The 17,456-nt window shown below is 47.5% G+C and overlaps 2 protein-coding genes and 4 non-coding genes across 6 annotated transcripts; 4 read left to right on the top strand and 2 right to left on the bottom strand.

The window, feature by feature from the left end:
* Positions 1-250: 250 nt before the first annotated feature.
* Positions 251-5,418, bottom strand: LOC148672336 (uncharacterized). Its single transcript, XM_088630818.1, has 3 exons — positions 3,013-5,418; positions 2,384-2,673; positions 251-1,582 (listed from the first exon to the last, which is right to left on the bottom strand). Exons 1-3 carry the CDS (start codon positions 3,230-3,232, stop codon positions 1,391-1,393), a joined length of 702 nt encoding a protein of 233 aa, XP_088486944.1. The 5' UTR covers positions 3,233-5,418; the 3' UTR covers positions 251-1,390.
* Positions 4,107-4,188, top strand: trnal-aag (transfer RNA leucine (anticodon AAG)). The gene has a single exon. It is a non-coding gene; the product is annotated as a tRNA-Leu (tRNA).
* On the top strand, positions 4,835-4,908 carry trnat-agu (transfer RNA threonine (anticodon AGU)). Its single transcript has one exon. It is a non-coding gene; the product is annotated as a tRNA-Thr (tRNA).
* An 88-nt stretch (positions 5,419-5,506) lies between the features above and the next one.
* trnai-uau (transfer RNA isoleucine (anticodon UAU)) lies at positions 5,507-5,600 on the bottom strand. The gene is made up of 2 exons: positions 5,563-5,600; positions 5,507-5,542 (listed from the first exon to the last, which is right to left on the bottom strand). It is a non-coding gene; the product is annotated as a tRNA-Ile (tRNA).
* A 1,832-nt stretch (positions 5,601-7,432) lies between these two features.
* trnag-ucc (transfer RNA glycine (anticodon UCC)) lies at positions 7,433-7,504 on the top strand. Its single transcript has one exon. It is a non-coding gene; the product is annotated as a tRNA-Gly (tRNA).
* A 1,786-nt stretch (positions 7,505-9,290) lies between these two features.
* LOC148672341 (uncharacterized) lies at positions 9,291-17,294 on the top strand. Its single transcript, XM_088627995.1, has 7 exons — positions 9,291-9,450; positions 10,815-11,030; positions 11,910-12,048; positions 12,142-12,284; positions 13,160-13,212; positions 14,480-14,925; positions 15,997-17,294. Exons 2-7 carry the CDS (start codon positions 10,816-10,818, stop codon positions 16,333-16,335), a joined length of 1,335 nt encoding a protein of 444 aa, XP_088484121.1. The 5' UTR covers positions 9,291-9,450; position 10,815; the 3' UTR covers positions 16,336-17,294.
* Positions 17,295-17,456: the final 162 nt, after the last annotated feature.

A 17,456-nucleotide genomic window follows, 5' to 3' on the forward strand; every position in this document is an offset into this window, starting at 1 on the left:
CTCTTTATCTTTTAGGTCAGCCTGTAACTGATTTTGTTTTCTGCAGGCCAATAAAATGATTGAGTGCACATATCCTGACTATTGAGTTTGTGTTCTTTGAATGTAAGTGTCGGTGTGTACACGCAGCATCTTGGAAAAATCCATAAATAAAACTTGGTGAGACATCTGTCCCCGGATGCTACATACCCATTATGAAAACATTCAACACAAAGTGACATCGAAAACAGTAACAACACAAGTTTCACGCAAGTAAAAACCACAGTAATTTATTGATATTTGTATAAAAGATTGCATAATTTTTTACATTTTACAATGTTTACAATGTCCAGTGTAAAAAAAATCGTTTTTTTTTTTCAAAATTATTCTGTGGAAACCGCCGGCAGAAAATATTTCGTCTTGCTGTTTCGTTATTATTTCACTAGGGTGGTCGTAGTTTATCAATCGAAAAGGAAACGCACAGTGTGTGAAGCCTTTATCACAAAGTCGTTGTTAGCAAATAAATAAACATCCAAGAAGTGTCGATTAACCACTAGACGCCTCAAACGGAAAAAAATGAAGATTGAAACTCCATCATGTTACAGATTTTACAGTCCTAGCAAACGGACTGGCTGGGCTTTATATTCCAGCGCATTTTTACACACCCTTTCAAAGCCCGTAACGTCTGGAGATCCGATAACTTGTCCTCTCCTGTATTATTTAACTCGGAACTTAGATCACCCGAGATCTATAAAAAATAAATATCATATAAATAAAATCATATATCATAAATAAATTTATTTAAGACTATTTTCCCCCTCTATGGTTTTTGGGTTGCTAGCGGCTAATTATTCCAAAAATCTCTTTCACGAGTCCTAGAAAGAAGGGTGTCGGGCAATGCCGTCGGGTAGCTTGTTCCAGACTCCCACAACTCTCTGTGTAAAAATACGCTCCCCTGTAGTATCCATGCGCGTCCTGTGTTCCGTGTTTCGGTTCTCCTTCGGAAAAAGTCCATTATTTCAAATACAATGTCACAGGGTCCGTCTGTCTGCACGGGCGGTGGTGTCTGTTATTTTCGGAACTGAAAACACATCCGTATTCTTGTACAAATCAGAGCTTAAATGCAAGCAGGATGTGCTGGGCAGTAATTAAGGTTCATAAATTAAAACTCAATCAACTAAGATTATTTCATTTAAAATAATCATGACGTTGTGTCATTTCAGGAATGCCCAGTTCCAAGTAAATAATCCGTATTTGTTGGTGGTGGTATGTTGCTGCTTTGTTTGAAATTTGGTTAGAAATGTAGCGAGAAAATCAGTCTACTCCGCGTCCATCTTTCTCTATGAGGCTCCCGAAGTCTCTGTTAAGCCCCACGGGTAACGCGTGTCAGTCTTTCGGGTAGCTGGGACGGAGATTAGGGCTGCCACGCTGTGCCCCCGCCCGGTAGGGGGCACTGTGTCGCGGCTGAACATCCTGCAGCAGGCTGGGGATAGAAGTTCTGGATGTGGGCGAAGGGGACGGGCATGGTTCGGCCCGGGATCCAATACGGCCAGTTTCTCTGTCTGATACGAGGTAAATGACGAGCCCTGCGGTTCTGGAACCACACCTAGAAGAAAACACTCAGGATTAATCCTAAATAATGACATTGAGTTATTTGCAAAAACGAAATGTGCTTTTGCACAGGACCAAGTTAGCCGACATAGTATCTACAGTAGCGCTATGAGCAAAGCAACCGCCGAAACTGTTGCGCTGGTGGATTCGCCGCTGCTGTCTGTAATTTTGTAGGAAACAGTTCAGTTCAGTACTTCACTGCCAACTAGTTGCATGAAATTTGACCTTTTGATAAGCTCGTACAATTAAAGCTATAATTGAACCTAGAACAGACTAAGCATGGTTCCGAAATGTTTCGCGTTTGATTTTGTTAAGTCACAAACTGAATAACAAAACATTTCTGAACAACAACAAAAACATGTTAAGCTGCCGTTGCATTAGCAATGAAGTTATCGCCTGCCTTAGATAGGAGTCTATGAGTAGATCCATTAATTTTCATGACATTAGCCAGTAGATAACCGGCCTGGATGTCAGATCCCTTTGCTGACTTATTTCCCACTCTTGGTGATGATGACAACCGACCCCTACCGTCCACCAACAACACAACCCACCCACATCCTATAAGCTGGTTTGGCAATATTTTAGTTCTGTGCTCCTTTTTACCTTCAATTGCAAACGCACAAACCACGACTTTCAAACTGCAAAGCGGCTGGAAATAGAACATTGGCGGCGTTTCAGCCGGTCATGAAATCTCCGCCTTTCCTCGGCTGCCTCTCTGCAGCTCCGCACAAACGCTGTGCCTGTCTCCCCGCGCCCGCTTTTACCAGAACAAGATCTCTGCAGCAGCGCAACTCACCTGGATTCTGGACTCCTGGATGCCGGTGAGCTCGGAGAGTCGGGTGCGCTTCTTGTAGTCGGGATAGGGATCGGCCTCGAAGCTTCTTTTCAGGACGTCCGTCTGCTCTTTGGTGAAGAGGGTCTTCCTCCTCTTCCCCTTCGCCAGCTCCACGGGGGAATTCCCGGCGGCTCCCGGGTGCCCACTCTGCGGCGCCGGGGCTGCGCTCGGCGGCCGGGGCGCGTTTTCCTTCTTCTCGTCCCGCTGGCGGAGGCGTGTCTCGGCAGCAGCGCCGTCCGGGCCCGGGAGAGCTAAACCAAGCGAGCGACAGAAGAGAATCTTAATGGTCAACCCTGTGGCGTACTCAGAGGTGGACCGAGCTGTGGTGCGAAGTCGAAATTAAAAAAAAAAAAACCTGCCGCACCTGCCAGAACGTTATAACTATGTCGTAGCACGCAAGCGCTCTTGGAGAGCGAGCAACGATTGATGGGGAGCAGAAATTGAACGTTTTTGCTCACGCTACGTACTCCTCCTATACATCACTACTCATATGCATTCGTTTCAGAAGCGATGCTCGATTCAATTAACAGCATTTTTTTTTCCAATTAGAAAAGGCCTTTTCGTGAAACGAAACGACTGCCAAGACTTACCGTTAAGGCGGAAAAAGCCGTCATCAAGCGCCCACGACGGCAACTGGACTGGGCCCGTGCAGTAGTCCTGCTCCAGGGACAAAATGGTGCTCAGAAGCTCCTCGGTCTCTCGGTCTAGTGCCATGCTGCCGGTCCGGTTCATCTCTCTCAGCTCCAGAAGCCAAATGATCCCCTCTCGATGGACCGTACTGTCCTTAAATTCGCTTATAAGCATTTGCATGACACAGGCCGGATTTTATTTCGTTTGATTCTTACGGGGTGTTACTGTTTATCTTTTGATGCCCAGCGCGCGATTAATGCTAGGAGTTTTTGTTCTGGGTGTGTTTTTGAAGCTGCTTGGGCAAAAAATGACATCTAACGTCTTTCCCTGTGCCCAGCGTAGACACATTAACACCATGGCACAGTTTAGAGGGATCAATTGTTTGGGGGGCGCTTTGATGCAGAGGGCACAGTGGCGAGGCGAAAGTGGGGTGCGCCATGCCTTTGAAATAATTACATAATGGCAGGTGTCGCGTTCTGCTAACAGCCGTGATGTTTGACTCAGGATCACTCGAACCCAGGTTTTCTTTGATGGAGCAGACGAACCCTTGTGTGTTTTAGCTTGTTTGAGATGAAAAAAAAAACATACCCTTTGAAGTGCCACTGGATCTCCAGCGCCTTCCTGTCTTAAAAGTATCTCGATGATCTTCCTACGTTCGCTCAGTGTAGGATTATAATATAAATACAATTTACATTCTAGACCACAGGGCAGTACTGAATCAAAAATAGCATTTAGTCCAGATTAAAATAAACTAAAGCACGAAAGGCCATGAAGAGATAGAAAATGCGTTCTTGTGTATACTAATGAAAATAGATCTATGTCAAACATAGACTATAAAGGAACAAGTAATAGGTTTATTCCATGCTGAAAAGAGAAGAGAGAAAGCACAACGTATCGGCTGTGAAGCCTTCCTCGGGTGTGACTATAAAGTTTTTCATGCTCTACGGGCTGAAACCGAACCCGAGTTCAGTTTCCATTATTGGAAATGATCTCCAACGGGTCCTCTAAGAAACTAGCGCGAGGGATTTCTGAAGCCCTTAAAAACAGCTTTCATGGTAGCGTGGCCGAGCGGTCTAAGGCGCTGGATTAAGGCTCCAGTCTCTTCGGGGGCGTGGGTTCGAATCCCACCGCTGCCACAAAGCTCTCGTTTTCCCGAAATTAGTGTATATCCAGTAGAATAATCAAAAACTATATCTTGATGATGTATGAATAATGACAAAAGCTTTCTTTGTGCAACTTAATTTGATTCCAAATGGATACGTACTTGATATAAACTGTCATTAAGAATAAATAAATACATGCAAAAATTAACGTAGGATTAAAAACAATACATTTTAGGCGCAAGGCGATATTGAGGGAACACAGCTATTCTCCCAGTGGAAGGTTAAAGGGACAATGGGAGGACATACAATAACCGATCCGATCCAACCCAATCCAGACATCTAGTCGCTTTGAAGTAGGACTGAACCGCAGGTCCTGGCGAAACCCTGAGGAAGAATCCGAGACTAGAGATAAGATGAGGCATCACCACTGTATTTATGAGTTAGTTTATGATAGAGGCAGAAAATCACCCAGAATATTGTGGACCTGCTTAACCTCTGTCAGAATACACTTTTCCGACTCCTTCAAGCTCCATGGGTTTTTAAGATTTTCGGTAATGACTAGAAGTTGCTGAGAAGAAAGTTTTTAATGTAAGTTTTAGGCAAACTTGTCTAAAAATACCTCGCAATCAATTTGATAAATATCGAACAATTAGAACTTAATGGCGAAACGGTTTTCAGCGGCGCCGTGGCTTAGATGGTTAAAGCGCCTGTCTAGTAAACAGGAGATCCTGGGTTCGAATCCCAGCGGTGCCTTTGAATGATGGCTGTTAAACATTTCCTTTTGATTTGACAGGCATTTTATCGAGACAGGACAATACATTGCACAAGTAAAGAATTATGGCTGAAGGGGTGCTTTTGGTTAACAGCTGAACACGCTTACGAAAAGAAAACCGCCCGCAAAAGCTACTTGTCTCCACGAAGAGTATTGTTCGTGTTCATGTGTAAAGGCGCCCAAGAAAAACGGTTCTTACTACAGTAAAAGCTGGTTTATTGATTTCATAATGTTACTGTTCATTGTGTGCGCAGAAATTGTTTTGTGAGTGGACTGGACTGAAAGCGCTCATGTATTTTTGATCGTATTTACTGAATACCTTGCCCAATTATATGTACGTCTTGATGAACGCAGTGATGAAAAGCATTCATCTGTACATGCGTGCGGACGATGATCTTACCAGAACGAAAAATTAGGGGTGAATACGTTTTTTTTTTTAAGTCAAGGCTTTGAAAAACAGACCTTCGTGATCACCTGCTTTGCTGAGGCTGCATTGGCAAAAAGCGAGGAATTTCTTCTTGAGCGCCAGGGCACAGGTGATCTGGTGCGCACTAAAATGACGTCACAAACAAAACACACTGCTCCAGGTGAGGCTCGAACTCACAACCTCGGCATCGCTCTGCAGAGTACTGCCATATAAGTACCGCGCGCTAACCGATTGCGCCACTGGAGCTGCGCGACCTGCCTGATTTACCACAACTACACAGCTATATCAGCTTCCAGAAGTCTACGTGAGGTTCTGAAACTGTTTTCCCTCATCGTTCGTGTAAATCACGCAACCCAAAGCCGAGTGTTACCCCATTCCGGCACTCCTGGGTCATGTTGTGAACTCGAATTGAAAGTACAAACGCTGACTGGTTGCAAGAGAAACGAGGGGAACGTCTCAGCTCTCTGGCCCCATTCTCGGTTAGAACATTTCACCAAATTCAATTGCAGCTGCAATAAATTAGTGTCAGAGCCTTTAGCGTGCGGTATGTAAAAGCCAAAGGCTCAACGGTTCAGTGAAAAGATACACTTCAAACACTACCTGCTTGTTAGAGCATCACAGAGGCTGGCTGATCAGTGTCCTACTTGAACATTCCACACTGCCTGGGCACTTACGGAAAGCGCTTTAACACATCCTTTACACAGGTCATTCGCTGTTATTTGAAAGAGGGGCTGCTTCATCCTACGACGTTCAAAGGCCTCACTCGAGGGGATTTTCACACGTACAAGTACAAAGCAGGTCACATCTTCAGGAGCGCACAAGTGCAAGAGGACTCGAGTATGAGTGCAGGAGGCGCGAAAAGGAGTTCAAAGGCACAGGCACCTGAGACAGGGGGCGGAATCTCTCTGATCCTCAATGTTTTCACCTGGGCCCTAAAACGGATCACTCAAGTCTGCCCTTTTCGCCTATGTGAATGCGATTCTTGTAGTTGTTTTCGCTTTGAGAAGTTTATGGTCCTAGGATGGTTCCTCCTTTAACAACGAAAATTACACATATATTTTAAAGTAGTAGTTCAGGTGGGTAGCTGCGTCAGCATGCGTAGGCTGCAAAGGAACAATAGGTTTATTCCATGCTGAACAAAAGAAGAAAGAGAACACAACGTTTCGGCCGTGGTGCCTTCTTTCGGCTTCTTCAGCCTTCTTCATATATTTTAAATACTCTTTCCCTGCCTGGGCTGCGCCAAAATTTGGACGCACTACATCATTTGCCGACATTAAAACGAGAGAACGGACGGGGGAGGAGGAAACGAGAGCAAGTCCCGTCCTCTACAACAGCACGTTTCTCAGAAACACGTCGGGGGGTGGACGGGATGAAAAGGAAGGTTTATTAAACATCAGCTAGCGGTCCAAAGTCCCGCTCTTTGCCCTCTCCCTCCCGGCAGAGGCGGCCGAAAACGAGTTTATGCCCACAGGCGAGCTGCGTGCTCCAGTAGGCCCTCTCTCATACACACAGAGCAATTCGTGCTTTAAAAAAAAAACACATCTTTTTTTACAATTTCATACAAGAACCTGTGGAATTCGAAAACCAAGACTCTTTCCTGGAGCAACTCCTGGCGACTCCTGCGTGTTTCTAGGACCTCTGCCGCAGACATCGCTTCTGCTTCCCAGCAAAGGAGGAGCTATTTTGTAGGGTTACGTTACAGAAACACCGCGGGTTTTTTGTGCATTTGTGCGCAAGTGCGTCGGTGTGTGAGAACCGACCCCATCATAGTTGTTAATGGCTGCAAAGGAACAAGTAATAGGTTTATTCCATGCTGAAAAAAAGAAGAAAGAGAACACAACGTTTCGGCCGTGGAGCCTTCTTCAGGTGTGGATAGTTGTTAATGTGTTAATGTGTACTTTATTGAGCTTTCTTATTCGTTTGTTTTGTTTACCCATTACCTCGGCGTGACACTCATCACGCTCAAATGGATCAAATTCCACCTTCTGTCTCACCAAGGCGTTTCTTGAAACATTTCAGGAAATTCACAACAGGAGGTTTTGTTGTCATATTCATTCAGGTGGGGGGTGAGGTTGTCCGCGTTGGTGGTATAGTGGTGAGCATAGCTGCCTTCCAAGCAGTTGACCCGGGTTCGATTCCCGGCCAACGCATCGGTGAGCTCTTTTGCCGGCAGCCCACTGGAGCTCAGCAGGTGAGGCTGGCCAGTATCTAGATGGGAGACTCCTGGTAAAGTAGTTCAGGTGGGGAGCTGCGTCAGCATGCGTAGACTGCAAAGGAACAAGTAATAGGTTTATTCCATGCTGAAAAAAAGCTTCTTCAGCTTCTTCTGCTCACACCTGAAGAAGGCTCCACGGCCGAAACGTTGTGTTTTCTCTCTTCTTTTTTTCAGCATGGAATAAACCTATTACTTGTTCCTTTGACTCCTGGTAAAGCTGAGGCTGCTGCAGGAAGAGGTGTAAGTGGGACCAGCAGGGGGCGCTCACCCAGCGGTCTATGTGGGTCCTGATGCCCCAGTAAAGTGACGGAGACACTATACTTTAAAAAGGCGCCGTCCTTCAGACGAGACGGAAAACCGAGGTCCTGACTCTCTGTGGTCAGTATACTTCCCAGAATGTTTCTCGAAAAGAGTAGGGGTGTTACATCAGGGTCCTGACCAAATTTCCTCCTGGCCTTAACCCATCATGGCCTCCTAATAATCCCCATCTCTGAACTGGCTTAATCACTCTGTTTATTATTATTATTATTATTATTATTATTATTATTATTATACTGGCGTTTTTTTCCAGAACATAACATAAACACTAAAAGATTAAGTAAAATCCTGATAGTGGCGTTTCAGGGACCCAACCATTATTATTGAATAATTCCTATCGCACTGCAGAAGATCCATTTTTTTGTGGGATGTTTTTGTTTTTCAGTTTCCAGAAGTGTGCCGTAGTCTGAAACAAGTTGAGTAGCTCTATTACAATACAGACTATCCTTCAGAATTGAGTTCTAAAGATTATATCCGTAAATCTGCCTGTCGTGTATATTGGGTGAATTGTTCTGCAGTATTTGGGGCGGTTTAGTCGCCCTTTATGTACAGGCGCTATTTTCGCATCTTTCCCGTCAGCGGGAGCCGCCTATGCATAATATTCATCGTTTATGTACAGACAGAAGAATGGCACCAGGTCATGGAGAAGTCTGGCTTTTTAGGGCTTCCAGTGGCTGTTAAACCTCTGGCTCCCCCATACGAATAGTATTTGATGCAAAACCTCTTCATTTGTTTAAAGTTTCCCCCAAAACTTTGACACAGGCGTCAAAACAACAACAGCAACGCTATAGAGTCAGTAAGGACACAGAGCGCTTGCAAGACCAATCCGATTGGCCACATAGCGGTGGGTTGAAGATGTCTCCGCCCTCTCCTTGTGTGAGGCTCGCCGGCTTTCTCGTTTATAGCGAGGAAGGAGAAAGTTTTTATTTAAACCCCAGAAATACAAAAAATGAGACCGAATATTCAAATAGATACAGAAATAGACACTTCACAGCCACTTCACACTTCTAAAAGCTGAAAACGATACTTTTTACGCATTTCCATTGTTTTTCCTGCCTTTTGATTCTTTAAAATTCGAAAAGAATTTAAATAAAAAAGGAATTCTACTTCTAAAGCATTAAGAGAGGGAGCAGTATTAGACTATTGACTTTCGTGGATGAAGTTTTTCGCCAAAATACTTAACAGATTAATAATAAAAACACATCCTTTATCCAAAATCAGATCTAAGCAAATATCAAATAATATCAAAATCTTTCAATTTAACATGTACCTTCAACTGTTTAACACTGACATTTTGCAAATCTACCCACAACAGTTTTCAATACATACAGTTAAACAGATGCAACAGAGATTCCAGGAAGGAGTGAGGAGAGTCTGACGTGTGTAAAGAAACAGCCACTCAGCGGATTCGCCCGGCTTCGGGGGAGGGCTGACGTTGACCGGTTGTCTTTGTGCGTTTCTCGGTTTGACGTCTCTTTCCAACTCCTCGAAGTCTCTCCGCGAGGATTACCCGGGGGACAGTCTTTCCAGCGGCTCCGCGGCTCGCCTCGTCCAGACCCTCAGGTACCCTCGCCTGTAGCGCAAGAGAAGCGAACAGCGACAGACCCAATCGCTCTCACGCTGTGGTCTTCCTGAGATCGGAATAAAGGGAACCGTTTCTGCAGCAGAGCTAGCCTACACCACAGCACTCACCCTGAAACGACAGCGATCGACTCTTCGCTTGCATTACAACGTTTTTGAAAGAGCACAGAGAGACGTCAGCAAAAATCGAGTTGGAAAAAGACCGATTCTTTTTTTTTTAAAACTGAAGAAACTTCCACATCTTTAACTACATGCTGCAAATAACTGCATAATATATATGCAATTAAGGGGCTGATCGTGTGCTATTTCTTTCAGCAGCACAGAGGGACAAATGCAGAGTGTACATATACACTGTACTGCACGAATATTGAGGGGCATTGAAAAGCAGTCTGTCTAGTGGTTGCAATCCGTTTGCAACGCCTCTCGCTATTCATCTTTAAACTCCTTTCGAAAGATTGTACAACTTAAGAATTAATAATGTACATACAAACTGTGGGGTTCCACTAACAATAGTGTGACAGTACTTCAGTGAAAGATTCTTAAAACCCTCTTGGGAGGATTACGTCACATTTCAAGTTGAATGTCGCACAGAACCGCACTGGAAAACCAGCGGTCTGACCGCAATCTATGAAAAGCCGGTTGCATAACATTGCAAGGGGCCCCAAGAGTCCGGCCGACGCTCGGAGTTGGCTGTTAAAGGTTGTGGGGCGGGGATCCAATCGCTCAGACAGCGCCCGCAGCTCGCGCCAGCTCCCGGAGGTCGCCGAGTTCGTTCGGAGGAACTCGGACTCCGGTTACAGTACAGAGCCAGCTGACGTACTCCGGGGGCACACGAGAGGGGAAAAACCTGCTTCTCTTGCCCCGATAGGGGGCTGCTTACTTCCATTTGGAAATCAGACATTAGCAGTTTGTGGCGTCTTGGGGGTCTTATCCAGCAGTCTGTATATATATTTATTTTTGGGAGAAACCGTCTTCGAGGCATGTCTCTTGTCTCTTTGTTTTCAAATTGATCCGTACTGAAGAGTAAAACTCTTCAGAATGCTTTAGAAGTAGACACTTTATTTCTCAAGATCACACGTTCTGAAAAAAACTGTCGCTAAACGTCATCTAAACGTAGAAGCGCAGGCATGTGCGATTGATCTCATGGGAATTGGCGGTTCTTGACACCTTTTCTTGCCTTTCATGTGGCCTGGGATTGACGAAGGATATTTGCTGCCGAGGCTTGTTTTTCAAGCGGATCATACTGTTAGGCAACTGGTGGTCAATACCCAGTCTGAGTAGCAACGCCTGTGATGTACAGTTCCAGCGCTCGCGGGTGACGTCGGCTCTTCCCTCTCCGTCTGTAGAATGGCCGGCGTGGGGAAGCTCCGTGTGGCGGTGATCGGCGCAGGCGCGGCAGGGCTCTGCGCCGCCCGGCATCTGCTGGCGCGCCGGGACATTTTCGCGCCCCCCGTGGTGTACGAGCTGACGGAGCGGGTGGGCGGCACCTGGGTCTACGAGGATCGCGTGGGCACCGACGAGAACGGGCTGCCAGTGCACAGCAGCATGTACAGAGACCTGAGGTAACGCATGGTAAAGCACCCAGCAGGCTGGCGCGTCATAGCCAGGACGCAAAGGAACAGGTACAGGTTTATTACAGGAAAGAGACACGTTTCGGCTGTGGAGCCTTCTTCAGGTGTTCAGGCTCCACACCTGAAACATCCTCTTAGCAGGGAATAAACCTTCACCTGTTCCTTTGCAGCCTACACATGCTGACGCAACTCCCTACTCGAACATAGGCAGAATAGGAACAAGTAAAGGTTTATTCAATGCTGAAAAGAGAAGAGAAGAAACACAACATCTCAGCTGTGGAGCCTTCTTCTGGTGTGTCACAATGTTTCAGCTGTAGAGCCTTCTTCGGCTGTGGCACAATGTTTCAGCTGTAGAGCCTTCTTCGGCTGTGGCACAATGTTTCAGCTGTGGAGCCTTCTTCGGCTGTGTCACAATGTTTCAGCTGTAGAGCCTTCTTCGGCTGTGGCACAATGTTTCAGCTGTGGAGCCTTCTTCGGCTGTGGCACACCTGAAGAAGCCTCCACAGCCAAAACATTGTGCTTCGTTTCTTCTCTATTCAGCGTGGAATTAACCTTTACTTATTCCTTTCTTGCCTGCTGACCCAGCTACCTACTTGAACTACATAGTCAGAATACTCACATTTTAACAGCAGCTTCTGTTTTCTTACCTGCCTGTTAAGTATGTGGTTTTACAAATTGGTTTTATTTTCATGAAGTCTTTTTAGATCCGAATTTTTCTATTTTAACGAGTTTTTAACAGTGTGTAGAATGACGACATGACTACCAGGCAGTGTGTATTCTGCTCTGGGGCAGTGCCCCGTCCTGGGGTGAGACCGTGCAGTGGGCTTCCTACCCCTGAACCTGGAGTAAAGACTTTGTAACCCTCAACAGGACCAATATCCCCAAGGAAGTGATGGCGTTTCCCGATTTTCCCTTCGACACGCACCTGTCCTCCTTCGTCCACCACACGGAGGTGCGGAGGTACCTGGAGAAGTACTGTGAGCACTTCCGCCTGCGGGAGCACATCAAGGTACAGCTCCCGCTCCCCTCCGTCTCCCGGCAGGGCGCCCCTGACCAGCCGCAGTCTGTGGCTGCGCTCTGACCCGTGCCCTCCTGCCCGCAGTTCCGCACCCTGGTCGACGCGGTCAAGCCGGTCGGCGCGCCCACGGGCTGGCGGGGGCTGGCGTGGGACGTCACCGTCACCAACAGCCTCCGCCAGAAGGAGAGCGTCACGGAGCGCTTCGACGCCGTGATGGTCTGCAATGGGTAAGTCAGGGATCATGGACACAAGCCCCCAGCAGTCTTCTATAGTTACCTGCACACAGGTACACTGACAGGACACAGTCATGCTGATAGCACACAGGTGCGCTGACAGGACACAGTCATGCTGATAGCACATAGGTGCGCTGATAGCACACAGGTGCGCTGAGAGGACACAGTCATGCTGATAGCACACAGGTACACTGATAGCACGCAGGTGCCCTGATAGCACACAGTCACCTGCACACAGGTACACTGATAGAACACAGGCATGCTCATAGTACACAGGTACACTAATAGAACACAGTCACCTGCACACAGGTACACTGATAGAACACAGGTACACTAATAGAACACAGTCACCTGCACACAGGTACACTGATAGAACACAGGCATGCGTATAGTACACAGGTACACTAATAGAACACAGTCACCTGCACACAGGTACACTGATAGAACACAGGCATGTTCATAGTACACAGCCATCTGTACATGGGTACACTGATAGTACACAGATCCCCTCCCCTCCCCACTATCTCGCCATTTGCTCTCACTGACTTGCTATAGTGAATATTTCTGTTGTGTCTTTAACGTTTTCCTGATCAAAATACTAGAAAAGACTACCAGGAATTGTTGGGCCTTTAGCACACATTTAACAGAATATTTAACAGAGTACATATTCCTCCATGTTCTGAAATATGCAGCCCTATCCCATCCTGTGTTTTTAGAAGGATCACATCCAGTTTAAAAAGGCCACGGGTTTGATCAGGCCTTCCAGTCCAGCTGGGTCTAGTTCTCCATAGTCCCTTAACTCTGTACGTCCCCTCCTCTGCCTTGTCTACTGGCCCCTTCCTGAGTGTCTGCGCATGTGTGTTTTCCAGGCACTTTTATGATCCCTATATTCCACCCATCCCCGGTCTGGAGAACTTTAAAGGTAAACCTCTCTTTTTCCAGCTCAGTTCTTTTAAAGCTCACATGTCTGATTTAATGTTCAGTAACAGACAGATCACACGGTCCACAACTACTGTTATTCAGCCTGCTTCTACCACACCTCCACCATCTATCGATTAGCGTTATTTCTTAGTTGATCAAAACTTTAACTGGTACACTGGCTAGAGGCATAATGGACCAGCAGGATGCTGAAAATCATTTACAGTAATTAAAACATGTTCTTGGAATGAACAGAATAAAACCTTGTAATGGAACGAGTTGGTGAGCTTCACAATCAGACAAGTGATTTGTATTCTGTCGAACGCCATGGTTAGGAATAGGGTTTACTGGGATGAGACATTCCAATACAGTTCCACTGGCCGAACCTCTGAGTCTCTAGCCTCTGCAGTAGACACAGATGTACTGCTGGGCAAAGAGCCGCCGTGGTCTCCCCCTGCATTAGCTCAGAGATGAAGAAACTGCGGCAATGACTCAGGAGCCTGTTTATGCAATTTCCAAAACTGAAAGAGGAGATAAAGACAAAAACATCAAAACTGGCGTCTAGCAAGGCTGAACAAACATGACTTGCTTGCTCAGCGCAGAGGGATTGATTATTGGAAACCCACTGTAGCCAAACTCCATGTCTGTGTTAATGCTGCGGGCGTTTCGATAGTGCAGTCCAAGGGCCACTGGTCTCCGGGCTCGGGGCCTGTTGCACGGATTCGGTTTCACATCAGGAGCAGTTTAAAGTAAGGAGCTGGTGCTCACGCCGATGGAGTGGAGTCCGTAGACTGAGGTGAGGCTGACTGGAAGTGAGGTCCCATCTGCGATGCAGGAGGTTTGCAACACATAGCAATGGGACTCCTATACCTTCCACTGCAAAATCAGTGCATATACTGTATAGAGGTATCATTTCATGCATTGACCCCCTGATAGTAGAGCTGTCACTTCATGCATTGAGCCCCATGAACTACAGCTATCATTTCATGCATTGAACTCCCTGAACTACAGCTAGTGTATCATTTCATGTATTGACAACCTGATAGTAGAGCTATCACTTCATGCATTGAGCCCCATGAACTACGGCTATCATTTCATGCATTGAACTCCCTGAACTACAGCTACTGTATGATTTCATGCATTGACCCCCCTGAACTTGTTTGGCTTGCACTGCACTGTATTTGTACTGGCTTGTTTCGTGCATGCAACCCCCTCAGGTGTTGAAGACAGGTACGAGGCAGATCTGACTGCCCTCTCTGGCTCCTTCACAGGGACGCTGATGCACAGTCATGACTACCGCTGTGCCGAGCCCCTGGCTGGGAAATCTGTGGTCCTGCTGGGGGCTGGGCTGTCGGGGCTGGATATCGCGGTGGAGCTGTCCAAGGTGGACGCCCAGGTGACCCTCAGCCACGGGAACCGCCCCCTCACCTGCCAGCTGCCCCCAGGCGTGCGCCAGGCTCCCTCCGTGGAGAAGGTGTTGCCCGACGGGGCGCTGCAGTTCCGGGACGGTGAGCTGGCCCGGCCCGAGGTCTTCCTGCTCTGCACGGGCTACAACTTCACCTACCCCTTCCTGGCCGCGGCGCCGGAGCTGGGGCTGCGGGTTCAAGACCACCTGGTCACCCCCCTGTATAAGTTCCTGCTGCACCCGGCCTACCCATCCCTCTTCATCGTGGGCATCTGCCGAGCCATCTGCCCCTTCCCACACTTCCACTGCCAGGTCAGTGCCACCTTGAAGGGGAACTGCAATTGTAAAACCTTGAATTTACTGTACATCACAAAATAGACAACATTTCCAGGTGTGCAGAGCGTCATTTTCTGCGATTCAGAATGGGCCAACAAAACTTCTGGTTGCCCTCTGACATTCTAAGCAAGCAGGCTTGTGACTTCATCTCGTTTAATCCAGTAGTGATATTGCTCTCGCCCTTGAGAGGGTTTTGCTGACAAATACTACTTGCTTGTTAACTCTGCATGCAGATCACGTTGGAACACTTCTGCAATGAAGTATCTGCTGCACAACCTGTACTTATTTGCTTGTTCATCCCATTACATTGGTCATGACAGTGACTAGGGAGCAGGAAGGGCCGCCTCATGTTGCAGTCCTCGCGGACTCTCACTCTCGCCCGTAACGAGACCAGTGGTTTACGACAACACGGTGACGTACAGTGCTTTGACAAAGTTCACAATTTTTGTGCTTAAATCAAAGTTTGTCATTTTTTTCTTCTGTGATGTCAAAGAGTTTATTTTGTTACTGAGATTTAATTGGGACTGCAGCACCCCTGTAACAGACGAGCAGGAAACAGAGCACATGGGGAGGTGTGCAGGTGGGCACAGTGTGCCAGGCTGAGGCTCTGGTACGTGCTGGTCGAGTTAGATCTTGGTCAGAGGAGCAGGACACAGTCTTGCGCAGATTCACTTTCATTGAGCTCAACAAGGAGAGCTGCACACTGCAAGGGCTTCCTAGCTCTTACAAACTCTCGCAAAGAAAGAAATCAATTTGTGTTAAAGCAAGTTACCTTTATTCTGTTGTACCATGTATTGTGGCAATGGCTAAATTAACAGCAATTACTCTATTATCTGCCATAGTGTGGTTCAGTAGCAATATTGCAGTGCAGGAAATGTGTAATATAGATATATGTCCTACTTCAATCTAAGTCTGATTCTTAAAGCGATATGTTTCCACTTGTGCTTTTACATCCTCTGTGGGGTGTTTGTCCCGTGTGGGAGCCACTGTGTTGCGTTCTTGCAGAAAGATCGCGCTGAGCCCGCCTGCTCTCGCCTCTGTCCCCAGACGCAGTACGTGCTGTCAGTGCTGGACGGGTCCTGCCCCCTGCCAAGCCGGGAGGAGATGGAGCGGGAGATGACGGCGGAGATCGAGTCCCGGCGCCGGCGTGGCATCGCCACCCGCCACATCCTGAAGCTGGACTCAGAGCAGTGGGACTACAACGACGAGCTGGCCCAGCTGGCCGGCTTCCCACCCCTGCCCCCGTACTGGAAGAGGCTGTACGAGGCCAACAAGGCCTTCCGCGCGCAGGACCTGCTCAACTACAAGACCTACAGCTACGCTGTGCTGAACGAGCGCGAGTGGACCGTGCAGAGGCCACAGCCCGAGCAGCAGCAACAGGCATAGTGGAGCGACTGCTCCGGTATCCCATCAGCCCCCCCCCCCCCCAAAGCCCAGCCTGTGCTGCACATTAACCCAAAACAAACAGCTCTGGGAGGGTGGGCTTTCACAGGCACTGCCACCCAGCTGAAAGAAAAAAAACGTAATTTGCCTTGTGATTTGTCTCTGCCTTTCTTTCTCTCCCGTGATTGTCTTAATGAGGGCAGCTTCTCGGATTTGGGGCCCTGGCCACTATCGTAATTAGCTGCGCTCACACCCGGGCACGAGCAAACAAGCCCGCGCCCCGCAAAGGGGTGTGTGTGCGCGCTCACCCCTCTTCCCCACCCCCCCCCCGTGTGTGCCTGCTCCCACGCGTGGATCCCCGCCAGCACGTCGGCGCGCTCTCTCTCTCTCTGGCACCACTGTCTGGATAAACGCGAGCAATAATGGTGTTGAGACAGGAATTTGAAACCGCTGAGGAGTTTCAGTAAACTCAGGCGGGTCTGTCCTGCAGAGCAGAGACGCCAACATACACTGTTAGACATGGGGTGAAACGTCTATTTCTTCTTCTCATTTATGCCTCCCCCCCCGTGTTGATCCGAGCCTTAAGAACACAGTTTAGATTTTTAAAATGTACTTTTCAGTCCCAGCGCTGTTTTCTTTTACATGACCTCCATCCTCAGGGCTCTTCCTGGACTGCTATCTTCATTGTTCATAAGCACTACGTGATGTAATTCAGGCACTTATCATCTATATATTGGAGGAATTCATGGGTCTTGACGTTTTGATGCTTTAAAGAGACACGGTACACGGTTAAAGACTTTGCCCGTCCGTCCCCGACGGTCGCTCGCAAGAGGCTTAGAAAGTCGGAGAGTGTTCCGGTGGTTTTAACTGCTCATTTGATTCAGTCAGATGTTCTGTTCCTTTCTCTAATCGGAGATCCGCTCGTCAATCTGACAAGGTTAATAATAAAAAGGTCCTGTGAATCAGTTTTTGCCGTCATTTTTGGGCTCGGTGCTTCCCGCGAAACGGGCGCCATCTTCTTCCTTCTGTCGACCGGGCAACAGCCCTCCTCGCGCACGGGGGAAGCCGGGCAGGAAAAACACATTTCTTTACACCGCGCAGCGTGGTAAAAAATATTTAACATC

The sequence above is a fragment of the Lepisosteus platostomus genome, chromosome 4, assembly GCF_059453375.1.
Source record: "Lepisosteus platostomus isolate fLepPlt1 chromosome 4, fLepPlt1.hap1, whole genome shotgun sequence".
NCBI lineage: Eukaryota > Metazoa > Chordata > Actinopteri > Semionotiformes > Lepisosteidae > Lepisosteus > Lepisosteus platostomus.